General features: G+C 39.0%; 1 protein-coding gene across 4 annotated transcripts in view; it reads left to right on the top strand.

The window, feature by feature from the left end:
• PLD1 (phospholipase D1) overlaps positions 1 to 16,057 on the top strand; it is a 224,681-nt gene that overhangs the window by 144,307 nt on the left and 64,317 nt on the right. For all 4 annotated transcript variants that reach the window (XM_068546244.1, XM_068546243.1, XM_068546245.1 and 1 more), the window contains 4 exons: positions 894 to 1,022; positions 1,747 to 1,865; positions 3,356 to 3,469; positions 13,405 to 13,515. In XM_068546244.1, the coding sequence (XP_068402345.1) occupies positions 894 to 1,022; positions 1,747 to 1,865; positions 3,356 to 3,469; positions 13,405 to 13,515 (473 nt within the window). The remainder of the gene's footprint in view (positions 1 to 893; positions 1,023 to 1,746; positions 1,866 to 3,355; positions 3,470 to 13,404; positions 13,516 to 16,057) is intronic.

The following is a 16,057-nucleotide window of genomic DNA, read 5'->3' as shown; positions in this document are numbered from 1 at the left end:
ACTTTTGCATCCAGTGTCTATCTGTTAAGTGTCTCTTTTGTGCCAAGCGCTGCATTTTGTGATTGTAGTTCTGCTAGTTTTCCTGCTTAGTTGTCTTTGTGATCAGCATATTCCATAAACATACAAACTATTTAAGTCAACATATTTACCCTTAAGTAAAACGTTCCCGACAAAGTTCTTTGTGAAATATTGCAGTGGATTGCTGCTTTTGCGCCTGTGCCGTCATGAGCTTCTGTCTATTGTTACACTTTTTATGGATGTCATTTATAATTTTAGAAAAATAGAATGTTAAAGTCCAAAAGATCTTAGATGTCATCTGGGCCAAATGTTTCCTTTCACACATAAAGGATTTCTGACCCAAAAAGATGAAGCTCAGTGTCACTTAGCTAGTCAGTTTCAGGGCTGGAACACAGGCTGTCTGCAAATTTGAGGTTCTTGCATTTTGAGATGCAAAAGACAAGAATTATACATTAGATGTGCACCATATTTGTTGAGGAAAAAGAAGGACGTGACTTCTTTATGGCCTCTGCATCTCACGTTCCTCCACCTGACCTGACTTTACTGCTCTCTCATAGGCTCTCCTAGCAAGTTCTTTATTCACAGTTAACCCTGTGATCTATTCCTCCAGTGATCTGGTAGATGGTGAGAATAAGAATATTAAATTTCACTGTCAAATGATGGACCTGATTATAGCCCCAACTACCCACTAATAGTAAATTCATGAGGGTTTTAAAACCTTGTCAGCCCACAGCCTCATGAACACATGCTGTCCTAGTTATGAGGCTTAAGAAGAAAAGTTAAGAAGTCTTTAGGTGTTTAATAGATAAGAGATGAACTTCCCTCTCTGGGGTCCGCCTGAACCAGTCTCTGAGTGGGTCTTGCTGCATTTACAGACACGGGCTCCATCCGAAGTTTACAGACAGGTGTGGGAGAGCTACATGGGGAAACCAGATTCTGGCATGGAAAGGACTACTGCAATTTTGTCTTCAAAGATTGGGTTCAACTTGATAAACCTTTTGCTGGTAAGTACCATGGTAGTGGGGGCTGCTTATATTTTGTCTTTTCCTTGTCAGTATCTCAACAAGTATGCATGTGCATGATCTAATATCTTTTGTTTTGTTTTGAATATTTGGTAAAACACTGGAAACTATGATTCAGTCATATACTTAAGGGCTTTTCCTTATAGTAAGAAAAGAAAATGAAATAGAGCTTACTTGTTGGAAATCTCCAGCTTCCATATCGGCATATTTTAGGGGGGTAATAATCTGTAATTCTCCAGGAGATGGTTCCCTTCCTTTGATCATCTCCTTTTTTCTGCTTATCATCTTCATCTTCCAGCATTAAAACAACACATTTCAGATTATCACTGTGCTTGTATATCTAACAGGAAATAGGAACGTAGCTTAACATTATTTCAACAGGATAAAAAAGAAAAATGTAATGTCAAGTACACAGCTTTAAATACTTTGTACCAACTCACATCTGCCTTGCCTAGTGATTATCTAATAAGTGAAGTGGAAATATATTTGGGAGAGGTGCATGGGAGACTGTGTTTCCCAGTGTGAGATCTATGTTTCTCTTGGCTATAAAGGTATTGTTCTACCCAAGCCAAGTAATATACACACGGTGGGCATTACCAAATTTTCTTACATGTATCATAGTCAGGGTCAGAGCTGGGGTCAGATGGCTTGTGTGCCTCTGGGCACAGAAGTTAGCGAGGACCTTGCCTTGCGTGCACCCGGGCAGATTTCATTGACAGGCACTCCACCCCCCGGATGCCATGGCACGACATCTCCTCTGCGGTCCACGGGAAGGCGGCTCGCGATGTGGCCCGTCACTTCATCCAGCGCTGGAACTTCACGAAGGTACGTAGGTGGTTTTATCATGATTCAGTCCACATGAAGAGAGACAGGCCAGGAAGAAGAGGCGAGAAGGGGCTGCGGTGGCCGCAGCTGTGCTACCCATCTACTCTTGGGTGCCCGGTTGTCAGAGTGCCTGGGTCTCTGAGCAAAAGAAAAAAAAAATATTCCTGAACTTTCACACCACAGACAATTCAGAGGGCGGAGGGATGATGCTACTATCACAGCCTATGGTTTAACCCTTTGAACACTTGGGACACTCAGTGTCGTTTAAGCATCTGGCCGGGGCTGATAGTCACGTGGAGGGCTGTCGGGCTACTGTAGGGGGATGGGAGCCTCGTTCAGGTGAGAGAGCTGGAGCTTGCAAAGCCTTCCAATCCTGGCACTGCCCTGGGCCCATGTTGGTACAGGCTTCTGAGAGGCGGTTCTGAGCAAAGTGAACGGCGTGAGAAGATGGAGCCAGTTTTCTTTTCTCCAGTCTGTGTCTTCCTTAGTATGATGCCTTCATTACTTGTAAGCATTTGACCTAACATTCCTAAGTTAAGTACCTGTCGTCTAGGTGTTATTAAGATTCCATTTTATTTATAGAGTCTTAATAAAATAAATAAAATGGTTTTATAGGCATTTTCTCCTTATAATTTGGAGATAATTTGGAAAAAGATTTAGTTTTATTAACAACTTAAAGTGTCACCTTATTTTCATTTAAATAACATTATAAACAGTTAGTGGGAGCTCTTAGAAATAGTGGAAATATTTTTAACAAGAATTTAGAGGCAAATGAATGAATAAACAAAAGGATAATATTTTTAACTTATTGGACTGACAAAGATAAAAACGCTGCAGATACCTACAATTGGGTTTGGGATCTATGATGGTCTTATACCTTGCTCCTGGGAGGATAAATTGGTACAACTGCAGAAAACTTTTTAAAGGTATGTAACCTTTGACTCAGAAAATCTATTTCAGGTACTTAAGCTAAAGAAGTTACTCAGTAAGTCATTTATCTTGACATTGCGTCTAATAATTCATATAAAATGAGAAACAGCTGACATCCTCATTAATAGAAATCGTTAAACAAATTATGATTGTTCCATGCCATTTTACTATGAAATTATTTTGAAATGATACATAGTGCTTTACTGCTGTTGCAAGATACCTACAACGTAGTAAAAAATCAGTTTATAAAATAATCCCATTTTTGCAATTGTATACTTCTATAACTCCAGGTTGTATTTAAGTTTTCTTTAAAAATACAAAGCAATAATGCTCACTCCAAAAGGTAAAAGAAGGAAAAAGGGAGTTTTCTGTCCCTGGGAAATAGACAGAAAACAAAAATAAATAATCTATTGCCTCTTCACCTAGAAACACGCATTGTTAATATCTCTTTCCCTTTTTCTTTTTCAAATGAACCTGAATTTTTTTTATAATCACAAAGTAAGGAAGACTGGAACTGTTTTTTAATTTGAATCTTTTTTACCTGTTTTTCTTTATTTTAGATTATGAAACCAAAATATCGGTCCCTTTCTTATCCTTTTCTGCTTCCAAAATCTCAAACAACAGCCCATGAGTTGAAATACCAAGTGCCCGGGTCTGTCCATGCTAATGTACAGGTAAGTCTGGCTTTTCTTTTTCATGAAGTACTAGTGGGTACAGTCACTCTTACTGGACTAAATGCCTATTGGCTTCAAGTTTTGCAATAAGGACAACTCCAAAGCAAATCCAAATAGACCTTTTAAAACTTAGTATTGTATTTTCTATTTTAAATGTACTCAATTTATCCTCTTGTTAAAACTCTCATATAAATATAATAAATGCATATCTTTAGAAAAGGCCACTCAAGGAGAGGCTTGTCCTGTAATTCCTTCTGAAGTGACTCTAGCAACATGATACCCAGTAAACCTGGAGCTGATACCAGTGAAGTACCAGGAATACGGCTGAAACTTAGCATATAGGAAACTAGTTATAGTTCAATCTAATTTTAGTTCCTAATTAACCAAATGCCTTTTAGAGACACTTTTAAAAGAATGAGAAATTTGCTTATTAAAGTAACAAAATTTGACCACATCCAGTACAACATTCTCAAATTACAAATAAGGAAATTAAGACCCAGTGAAACTTTGAGACTTGCCCAGGGTCATCGAGCTGGTTATCAACAGAGGTGGAGCTTGAAATCCTAGTCTAGTCCACTGTTACCCAATCTGCTCCGTGTACCAACTCCAGCTCAAGTGTCTTGAGATCATACAGGGACAGAACTAGGATTGCATTGCCTTTTGTTCAAAGTCATCACTATCGGCGTCAAATGTATTGTTTAAGTACAGAACAGATTGGTGTTTGCCGGAGGCAAAGGGTGGGATGGTAGGGGTGCAGAAATGGGTGACAGGGGTCAAAAGGTACAGCTTCCCGTTTTACTCTTAATAAGTCCTGGGATGTAATGTAGAGCATGGTGACTGTAGTTAACAGTACTGTGTTGTATATTTGAATGTTGCTAAGGGAGTAGATCTTAAAAGTTCTCATCACAAGAAAAAAAATTTGTAACTCTGTGAAGTGATGGATGTTAACTAAACTTATTGTGCTAATCATTTCACAATATAGACATATATCAATTTTTTTTAAAAAAGTATTTTTTAAGTGAAGATCCAGTAGTCTGCTGCTGACATCACTATTATGGATTTATTTAATTTGGATATGGATTCTGGTGAATATGATTATATAAATGAAACGCCTAAATCAGTTACTTTGTACTACGTGCAAGGAGAGGTGTGTGTATCTAAGAAATAAAAAGACATTGCAGACCGTAGATCAAATAATAGAACAATCAAAAAGATAAATCACTTAAGAGAATTACCTACAGCAAATACTTCGTCATCCCAGGCTAAAGGAGATAACTAATTTAAACTTAGAGGCACAGATAGATATGCATTCATATGTAAGTTAATGAATATTTTATGAACCTGTTTAATTTTATTCTACTTAGAGGGAAAAATTACCTGTGCTGTAAGATAAAATAGGAGCCTTGATATTAAGAAACTAAGAGAATTTAATTTAAGACTTGAGATGGCATTAAAATTGACTCAGTGATCAACTTATCCAAGTTAGCCGATGCTAATTAAGCATCTGTTGAAAAGTTATTTCTGAGAATTGTGTATTTTTATGATTAGCAAAAGATGGTTTATCCCAGTGTTGCATATACATACATCTTCTAATGTTTTTTGGTAAAGCCCTGGTTTATGTATTCTCTTCCTGCCACCCTGATGAGGCAGATAGATGCTCTGCATGTCCGCCCTACAAAATGCCTCCCTTGGTTCACCTTCTCCCTATCACTGGATGTTGTGGTAGAAATGGAGCTAGATCAGTGACTTCTTACGTGCTCACATGTTCATCCCTGACATGCCCAGGCTGCCTGCACTCTACGAAGCCAATTGATTTGAAAGGAAGTTTACCAAGACTCATGAATTCATTTATTCAGTCAATTTCTGTCTACTAAGTGCCATCTGTTTGCACAGTCAAATCATCAGTGCACACCTGGGTACTGAGGAGGCAGACAAAAGGAGTTCTCTGCCTCTGGAAAAGGAGTTAGATGGGGGAGAGGAAGCTGTGATGTTAAAGAATTCAGTTAACGAGGCAAGGTGTGGTCTAGGACCAAATGGCAGTCTTGAGAGTATGGACCAGCATGCCAGGAGAGGTTGGCAAATGAGAGGGACAGAACTGGGTTCCCCCTTTAAGGAATAAGTCTGCTGTTCAGAAGATGGTAGAACCAACTGCAGCAAACCATTTGCTCTTGAAGGGGTAGTAGATGAGGTTCAGACAGCATAAAGCCAGACTGGGGATGCCCTGAAGTGCCGGCCTGGTTCATTTTGACCTGATCCTGGAGGCATTAGTGAACTTTGGAATGTTTTTTTGTCATCTGAGAGGAAGCATGATACATGAATGTTTTATGAAGATTAATCTAGATCAGAGTTTCTCTAATTGGGTTTTGCCTGTGAAATGCTAATAGCTATTCCACAAAAAAAGGTTTCCATGGACAGATAAGTTTTTGCAGATTTTTTTTTTTTATACAGGAGAGTTTAATTTTTATTTTTTTTATTTATATTTATTTTTTTTTGGCTGTGTTGGGTCTTCGTTTCTGTGCGAGGGCTTTCTCTAGTTGCGGCAAGTGGGGGCCACTCCTCATCGCGGTGCGCGGACCTTTCACTATCGCGGCCTCTCTTGTTGCGGAGCACAAGCTCCAGACATGCAGGCTTAGTAGATGTGGCTCACGGGCCCAGTTGCTCCGCGGCATGTGGGATCCTCCCAGACCAGGGCTCCAACCCGCGTCCCCTGCACTGGCAGGCAAATAAATTCTCAACCGCTGCACCGCCAGGGAAGCCCGCAGATTTTTAAAATATAGGACTTCTTAGTGCCTTCGTTATGTCGACGTGCATAATGAAATTACTAAGACTGAATATTCTGTGAGCATTTCCCAAGCTTAATTGATGTAGGATCTCTCAATTTGTCACCTATTTCCGTTTTTCCAAACAAACACACTTTGGGACCTAAAGTTTATACATGTGAAAAACTTACAAGACTAGAAAGGGAATGAACACAAGGAGACAAGTAAAGAGACTGCTATAGTAATTCTAGAATACACTAATTTTGTATTTATAAATTAGTATTCTTTTTCTTAAAGAAGACTCCCCCATAGTTTAAAAAGTTTTAGACCTCACGAAACATCTACTGGTTGCCAGCAGATGTTTTGCACATCTGCCAAAATAACTCCAGTTGTGAAAACAGTGGGCACCACCAGGCAGTGCATCTTTTTGAAGACAGGAAAATCTGAGATGACCAGACACTGAAGAAAAGGAAAGAAATTACCCTGCTCCATTTCTCCTTTTCTGTAAAATTCTGACCACAGTATTGTTTCACTTCACATTACTTACTGGCTCTAAACATTATTCACCTTGTTCTAGGCATTGTTGTTGTCAAGTTATGAATGTATAGTGCTTAGCGGGTAAAAGCAATAATCTAGTCCAATCCCTGGTTTTCCAGAGAATCCAGAAGACATCAGGGAGATAGGGACCTGGCTGTGTAGGAGACTACTTAAGTTTTAAAAAGTTTATTGTTGTATTTTCAAGTCTTTCATTCTCTCAGTTACCGTGTGGCAATAGCCAAATGACTGTTAAATACTCTTGGTTGAGAAATTTAATAAAACTTAATAAAAGTCTTCTTATTCTTTTTAACATTGATTTTAACATAGTTTTTAACGTAGTTTATTGTTCATAACATAACTTAGAGACCACAAACTTAATTAACTGGAAAGGAGCCATGTAATGTAGCCAGGGGAAGGGGCAGACTGTATTCAAATTCCCGTCTCACTACATACGAGCTGTATAACCTTGGGAAAATTATTTCACCTCTCTGAATGCGTTTCCTTCATCTTTAAAACAGGAAACACAATAGTACCTGTCTCATAGGGTTGTGGTGATAGTTAAATAAATTAATCCATGCAAATCACCTAGAAGAGTATACTAGTTTGAACTCTATCAATATTAGCTACAACCTTCAGGCATTCCCTAGTGTTTTCAAAAGTTTGCAACAAAGAAGCTGACATTTCTCTGGATGGGTCACAGGCTAGTTCTGGATACAAAAATCTTTATACTATTTATACCATATATATTGAAATGGAGAGAGAAAGAGCATTGGACACAATAAAGTAAATAATAGATAAAATTCATGTTGTTCTTGGGCTTCCCTGGTGGCACAGTGGTTAAGAATCTGCCTGCCAATGCAGGGGACACGGGTTCGAGCCCTGGTCTGGGAAGATCCCACATGCTGCGGAGCAGCTAGGCCCGTGCACCACAACTACTGAGCCTGCTCTCTAGAGCCCGCAAGCCACAACTACTGAGCCTGTGAGCCACAACCACTGAAACCCGTGCACCTAGAGCCCATGCTCCACAACAAGAGAAGCCACCGCAATGAGAAGCCTGCGCACCGCAACAAAGAGTAGCCCCCACTCGCCGCAACTAGAGAAAGCCCGCGCGCAGCAACAAAGACCCAATGCAGCCAAAAAAAAAAAAAAAAAAAAAAAGATTTAAAGAAAAAAAATTCATGTTTTTCTTTCATCTGCAGAAGGGAACCCAGTTATTTAATTTTTTAATACAAAAGCACTGGGCCCGATCACCCTTAGGCATGTACTACTGGTGATTCCACACCAGCGACGTGCATAGCTGTTGCAGAAGCTATGGCCGACAGGGCCGGCCAAGGAGACTAGAGCTACTGCAGCCAGAATGGAGACCTGCCCTCACCAACATGAATTTCTGCTTCTAAAAAAGTCATCCAGACCTGAGAGCTGACTTCAGCAACTTCCACTGACACTTTAAAATAATCTTGGGTGTTTCCCCTCAGTGCTGGGTATTCTCAGAAGCCTGCCAAGAACACTCAGAGAAGGCATAGCAGGAGACAGACGTGGGGAGGGGGTTGGAAGAAAGATGATTCTGAAACTGCTTAGGCACAGAGTTTATAAAAGAACTTGTTTTCTCCCTAAAAAGAACAAACTATGTTCCTGAATGCTATCGTTGCCACTTAGGATAAACGACCAAGACAGAGGACATCTGACATGTCTATTAAGGTAAAAGAAAGTGCTTGATGCCAAATTAGCATTAACACGGAATCAATACGTGGAACAATCCTTTTTATTAAATTGGGCAGCTTATAGTAGAAAAGTCATTTCTTAGACAGTCATTGCCAAGAAGTCCTACCAAACTGAAGGAAATATTCCACTGGAGTCATGTCTTCAATCTCTTTGTCTATTAAAAGAAAAGAAAAACTATATAAAGGCAAATGTAAATGACATTCAAATTATACTATTGGAAAAATTTGTTCCTACACTGGGGGAAAATGTCCAAAAGACACTCCAAAGGATGTCAATGTAGGAATCAATGTAGATTTCAAAGGACAGCAAAGTGTTTTGTATAGTGATAGAACAAAGTAGGTAGGGAAGGGTGAAAGAAAGCCACTTGATTTATTCCTAAGGAAGTTCCTTAACATAGAAGCTGCTTTCTGTTTACGGACCAGGTCTTCCTGCAGTAAGACTTCCGTGCACCTTGCTGTGGGTCTTGACTGGCTGAAGCCACGTGAACAGGGAATGTTCACTCAGTGCCCAGCATTGCACTAAGTTTTTTATGGAGTATCTCATTTAATATTCACCAGTCTATAAATTATGGTCCTCTTTGACCTCTTATTCTACAGATGAGGAAACTAAGACTTTGAGAGGTTATTATTACACAGTGAGTATTGGACGGGATGAGACTGGATTCCAAGCAGTCTGCTTCCAGAGGCTGAGGTCATAACTGCTCAGCAGAGAGACTGTTTCCAGTAAGTCCCAGGATGGTTGTAACCACCAAGGGCCCCAGTAAGGCAAAGCTGCATGTCATGCTTGCCTTTTGATATTATCCTCTGTTGCCGCAGACCCAAATCCAGCCCAATCCAGCCCCAACTCTCCTTTTGCTTTCTGGCTCCAAAGAGCCCTCAACTCTACATTTTTTCCTAGGACGTCTCTCCCCTTAAGTCTTATTCTTCAAAAAGCACATTCCCTTCCTTTCCTTCAGCCTCAAGTTTAACTTTTCCCTATTGCTCAGGCCAAAGGATCACCCTATTCGAATAATGACACACTGTGCTGTGAATGGATGACACTCAACTGTAGAAAAATGGTTCTTAGAAGGAAGAGCTTGGAATTCCCTGGTGGTCCAGTGGTTAAGACTCCGCACTTCCACAGCAGGGGCCCTGTGTTCGATCCCTGGTCAGGGGAACTAAGATCCCACAAGCCATGTGGTGCAGCCAAGAAAAAAAAAAATAGAAGGAAGAGCTTGGTAGTCTGAGGCAGGTTCTTGAACAAAGTCCATTTCTGCTGTTCCTTGCCTGCAGTGCTCCTCAATACAGACAGGAAGAATGAGGCCCAATCATTTGAGCACTTCTTTTCTCTCCCCAACCCATGCCACCTGTGAGCTGCAACATGGAGGCCAACTTCTGCATGAGAGACAAAAGAAAAAAAATATATAGTGCTTTTGTTCCATGATCGACTTGGGAGCTCAGAGAAACAAAAAGGAATTAAGATATGTACTGAATTTATAAGGAATAAAAAGCATTGCAGTAAGAGAACAGGAACTTGGGACAAATACTAAGAAAGTTTTGAAAGTTTTCCTTCAAGAAGAGATTTCTGTATTTTAAGCCACATATTCGGCTTGGGCCCACTGTATGTAAGGGGATTAGAGCTTGTGGATAAAGAGAAGGTTATCTTTTAAGAAGTCAAAAAATAGGACACAGTACAAAGGAAAATGACTGGTTTTAGTTACAATCTTGAGGCTAAAACATTAAATCAGAAATATGCCCTTTATAAAGGGCATAAATATACTTTAAAATTGTGTATTCAAACTTGAGGTTTGAAAAGTGTGGGTTAGATTTGATTCTCAATCTACTTGGGTCAGTAAGATAAGCCACATTTCTGTGTGTGTAAGGAGGAGTTTGAGGCTTGTCTCAGTTACATTGGTTTGAAACAGAAATGCAAGACAAGTTAGCCAGGTCAGTTAAGAAAAAGAAGTGAGTAAATCTTAAATTTGAAACAAAAGTAAGTCAATCAAAATGTCTTTGACTTAACTAGATTTGTTTACAGATTTCCTAGAACATCAAGCATTTAAAGCAGTGGAGTTGGTCCCTGGTTCGGGGTAAAAGAGAAATTCACATTTTCAGTTTATCTTGTGGTGATAAACAGATTTTAACTAATCAGAATCATAGTCAATGAATAATAATTCCAAGTAATTTTTTTCTGTATTACTTGAAAGATATGTTCAAGTTTAACCAAAAATGACGACTTTTTAAAGTTAAATGAGTTTTCATTTTGAGAAAATGATATAGATTTGGATTCAGACGATAAGACAGGTAATGCTGAACCCCCTTAGGATGTAGGCAACCCCCCACCTTCTATGGTTTTATAGGCATCAGGGGGGCTCCCCTCTACTTTGCTTACTCTCTCCCACAGGCTGATGCCAAAATGGTCTTCTTTTGGCTTACAAATGTACTTATTATAAACATTTAACTGCCTTTAGAAAGGAAAACTTTTACCATTATCCTTCACAAGAAAGACGGCAGATATGTGACCTTCATGCTTTCCCTTCATGGCTGCCATTGGCCTTCAACCTTAGATTTCTTCCCCAGTGTGTCTAGTTCCAAGAATCCGCTCTTCAACATAGGTGTCCAGGAAGACTTGGAATCAATTAGTCTTGACCTTCGAGTTGAAACTTGCTTGACACTCCTGATTTATGTATTATGCAAATGAGTTTATTAAGTCTTTGAAGCAGCAAATTTTGAGAGTGAGAAAGGAAAGAAAGTATAAGGTTTTGGGATTTGAGGGCAAGACTAGGACATTACCACCAAGGGTGGTGTATAAACTTTGCTCATAGCTTTTTAGAGAGGTAGATCAACCATATATCAAATATCTACTATGTGCTGCATAACATAGTGCTTTGTGTTTGTTATGCCATTTTTTTTTCTTTACAACAGCTCTGTGTGGGAGTGTGTGGGTGGGCAGGTGTGTGTGTGTGAGAGACAGAGACAGAGACAGAGAGAGCAGTCTCAGGTGTTCAGAGGAGGAAACTGAGCCTCCGTGATGTTAAAATGACTTGTTCAAGGTGAAAGAGCTAGTAAGTGCAGAGCAATAGTGCATATCTCAAGAGTTCCTACCATTCCAGTATACTCTGCAGTTTTATACATTGTTTCCAGAGTAATATAGAATTGGATCAGGATGGGTGGCAAAAGAATCTTCTCAAGGTTGCCTGCATTTTAGGGCTATGCTCCTTAGCAACAAAATTCAACATAAATTTGAGTGGACAAAGAATGGAAACCTCTATTTGTTCAACCTTTGTTATTTCTGCTGATGAACAATAATGCAGTTCCTTGAAGATTATGTGAATCAAGCTATTTTCCAAGCGTGCATTATATTTACCTAAATTTTTCTTGTGAGATATTTGACTATTCTTGTTCACAGTTAAATTTTCCAATTTCATTATACATATTCATCTGATAAAATTAAATAAAATGCTTTGAGGGAACTATATTGTAGTAAATACCTCATAATGAATAAAGAAATAACATTTTGAGGATGGCACAATCAGGTTTAGCAAGTATTAGGTTTGAATTTCAGTAGCCTTAGGTGTGCAATTTTTAAAGTTATTGATTAAAGCAAGAATTTTACCAGACCTTTTATATATAACAGATATAAAACTGATTATGTATTGGATCACTTTATGAATTTCTAAGTATGGGCTATTCTTTTATTTTCAATTTCAGTTGACCTCATGAGGAACAGTTTCAATATTTATTTCAAATCAGGATTAGTGAATATATTTTTATAGTGATTCTTCTGTGATGAAACTCTATTGCTTAAGGAAAGTCCAGTAATAAGCATTTATTGACCACCTACTATATGACTAACATTATACTGGAACCCTAGTTAGAGTGCTGAAAAAAATTACAACCAATGGATTCTTAGTGTTGAAAAGGCCTTCCATGTGGCCAGACTGTAGCCTGGCCGGACTACAGTCTGCTCTGAAGCGTCTCGGGCATGATCCACCACAGCTCAAATACATCCTCTAAGTTCTCATTAATAACAGCAAACACTTATGTACCACTTAATAGGTGCTTGGTTTCCTTCGGCTCACTGCACAGTAATTCATTTAATCCTCTCTACAACCCTATAAAGTGGATACTCAGTTTTATAGAACAGAAATCTGAGGCACAAAGAGGTTGAGAAACTTGACCAAGATCAAAGCCACTAGGTGGCTGAGCTAAGCTTTGAACCTAGGCAGTCCCACTGTGCATCTGTGTATTTAACATATATTCAGGTGTCTGAGCTGGATGCTCTTGTTGTAATCCAGGAGGAAGCAGGTGAGTGTCTGAATACAGGGAGGTGGTATGAATGAGAAAGTTGAGAGTTGAAGTGACACACCAAGGATCAGACAGCTAATTAAAGCCAGAATCAAGATTAAATGTCTAAATGAATCTATTTGTCTTTTAGAATGTATTATTCTGAACAGTATCTATTTGAGGGGAAAAGAGTAATCACATTATCAAGTCAGAGCTAGGGTGACTGTATCATATGATTCAAACCAGGACACTTCTGAGAGTAAAAGTGGTGTTATTAATACAGGAGGCATTCTGGTGTGATTGTGGGGCTATAACAGAAAAAGAGTGCAAATGGTCACTCTACTCATAGCCACCAAAAGAGGTCCTTCTGAAATGCTCTTTGTAGAAACCACATCTCCTGGTTTCCAATCTTGAATGAAAATAATCCTGGGTGGAAGAGCATATATTCAGGATTTCCAGCTGGGCCCCTTCATTATGGATGATGTTTAAGGACCAGTTCCCTACCTACCTACTCTGCCTTGGCCCACACATGATACACAAGCCACTGTAATCAATTAGTTGTTTGGAAGAAAAAGATGGGCTTCATTTATTAATACCTCTGGTGTCATCTCCATTGTCTTATGTTTGCTCATTTCTGCTTGCTGCCTTACAGTTGCTCCGTTCTGCTGCTGATTGGTCTGCTGGTATAAAGTACCATGAAGAGTCCATCCACGCTGCTTACATCTATGTGATAGAGAACAGCAAGCACTATATCTATATAGAAGTAAGTCTTGCTCGTGTAAATTGGTATGACAACCTGCCTTCCTGTAAATATCACAGAGACTGCAGGGTCCCCGAACTCAGGACCTGCTACATTAATAAGTGTATGTTGAGATGTGAAGAGGTCACCTGAATTTTGATTCCCCCAGCATACCTGACATTCACTTTGCATTTTCATTAACTCGGGACTCTAACAGGAATCTCCCAAATCCTTATTATTAAAATGTATCAATTCGTAATATTATTAGCCAGAAATATCCCAACGTGGAGACGTAAGTTTTGATTTGGCTTGAGTTGGAGGGTGTAAATGTGAGGCATGTGCTGCTTCAGGAGAGCACACACAGGGGTAAGCTGTTAACATAGAGACCACTGGATGCCTGTGGTTTGGGGATGTTGGAGTGGGGAGAGGGCAGGAAAAGGAACATGGAAAAGGGAGATGTAAGAATAGCAAGGGCAAGTACCACCTTCTTCAATTCTGGGTCAACTACCATTCATTATAAAGCTTTTTCAGTTCTCAGAGTTTGTGTGTAGAGACTAGGAGAAAACCCGCGGGTACTGGTTTTAGTTTGGGAACCTTAATTGTGCTTCAAAGTAGATCTGAAGCTAGTTCAGAGCACTTGGAAAATCCTTAAAAAATAAAAAGCCATGACAATGGAAAGATAACTCAGAGCACATCTCTCTTCTTTATTTTAGTATTTTCTTTCTCACTGAATTTAAAAATATATATGGAGAGAGATGGGGTCACTGGGGAAAACCGTTCTAGCCCTACTTTCCTTCCCCTTGAGTCCTGGCCCTATCCCCTTCCATGAAGTGACAATTAATTAAAGGCAAGTGGGAAAGAATTGGAGCTTAATTTATTTTACAGGCCTGGAGAAAGAGAAGGCTGATTAAAACTATTAGCAGGCTTAATGCAATGTGGTATCCTGGATGGGATCATGCAACAGAAAAAGGACATCAGTGGAAAAATTAGTGAATTCTGAATGAAGTCTAGAGTTTAATAAAACTAATACTATTAGTGTTATTAATTTCAACAATTATACCATAATAATGTAAGATGTAATTGGCTGGTTCATCCGTTACCCAGCATCCTTTTGCTTTGTCTCTTTTTAGTAGTATTAAATCAGCCTTTCTTTGTAACGCTACCACAGTACTAAATGAGGTCAGGAATGCCACATTGATACACATGGCTGTGGACATAAACTTGGTTGAAACGCCTGTAGCCGAGGTAAGCAGTTGGCATTCACCCTGCTCTCTCCAAAAAAGGAGAAGTGAAGGATGTGAGTCTGTGTTACAGCTGCTGAGGAATGCTAAGCTTCTCTGTGATATGAATTCAGAACAAACATGGTTTGGTTGCCCCTGAGATTTTGATTGTTTGATGCCCTAAAGGGAAATATATTCTCAAATGAGTTTTTGTCTTCCTCTAAGTTTGTCTTCTGGAAGCTGTTTACAGCTTTATGCACTTAAGTTTAAAAGCGTGTACAATAGTAAAAATGATAATGTGGCAAAAGGATGATAATCCTATTTCGAGTCATTGCCTATATATCACTTTACCTAAGATGACTAGCAAAGATTACTCTGTGTTGATTATACATATAAATTACAGGTGTGTTATAACTATTTGTATAGTAAACAGAGCGTGTGATATTCATATTATTTGTACCTAATTTTCAACAATCCGTAATGTAGCAGCTAAATCTTTCATACCATTATAATAATAATGTTGTACCCTGGTTTTTTAGTAAGAGTTTTTTTGTTGTTTTTTTTTTTAATGTCTGAAACATTTATATTAACATATTTCCATACATATTTCCATACAAATACAAATATAAGATTTTTAGAAATTTCACGTAATGTCTGAAACATTTATATTAACATATTTCCATACAAATAACCCAATGGAAGTTTAGTATTAGTTGTTTTGTTTGTTTGTTTTTTTATACTGCAGGTTCTTACTAGGCATCAATTTTATACACATCAGTGTATACATGTCAATCCCAAGCGCCCAATTCAGCACACCACCATCCCCACCCCACCGCAGTTTTCCCCCCTTGGTGTCCATATGTCCATTCTCTACGTCTGTGTCTCAACTTCTGCCCTGCAAACCGGCTCATCTGTACCATTTTTCTAGGTTCCACATACATGCATTAATATACGATATTTGTTTTTCTCTTTCTGACTTACTTCACTCTGTATGACGGTCTCTAGATCCATCCACTTCTCCACAAATGACTCAATTTCGTTCCTTTTTATGGCTGAGTAATATTCCATTGTATATATGTACCACAACTTCTTCATCCATTCGTCTGTTGATGGGCATTTAGGTTGCTTCCATGACCTGGCTATTGTAAATAGTGCTGCAATGAACATTCGGGTGCATGTGTCTTTTTGAATTACGGTTTTCTCTGGGTATATGCCCAGTAGTGGGATTGCTGGGTCATATGGTAATTCTATTTTTAGTTTTTTAAGGAACCTCCATATTGTTCTCCATAGTGGCTGTATCAATTTACATTCCCACCAACAGTGCAAGAGGTTTCCCTTTTCTCCAC

The sequence above is a fragment of the Eschrichtius robustus genome, chromosome 6, assembly GCF_028021215.1.
Source record: "Eschrichtius robustus isolate mEscRob2 chromosome 6, mEscRob2.pri, whole genome shotgun sequence".
NCBI classification, from domain to species: Eukaryota; Metazoa; Chordata; class Mammalia; order Artiodactyla; family Eschrichtiidae; genus Eschrichtius; species Eschrichtius robustus.
Note: the sequence above shows the minus strand (reverse complement) of the source record. Positions and strands in the feature narration are given on the sequence as shown.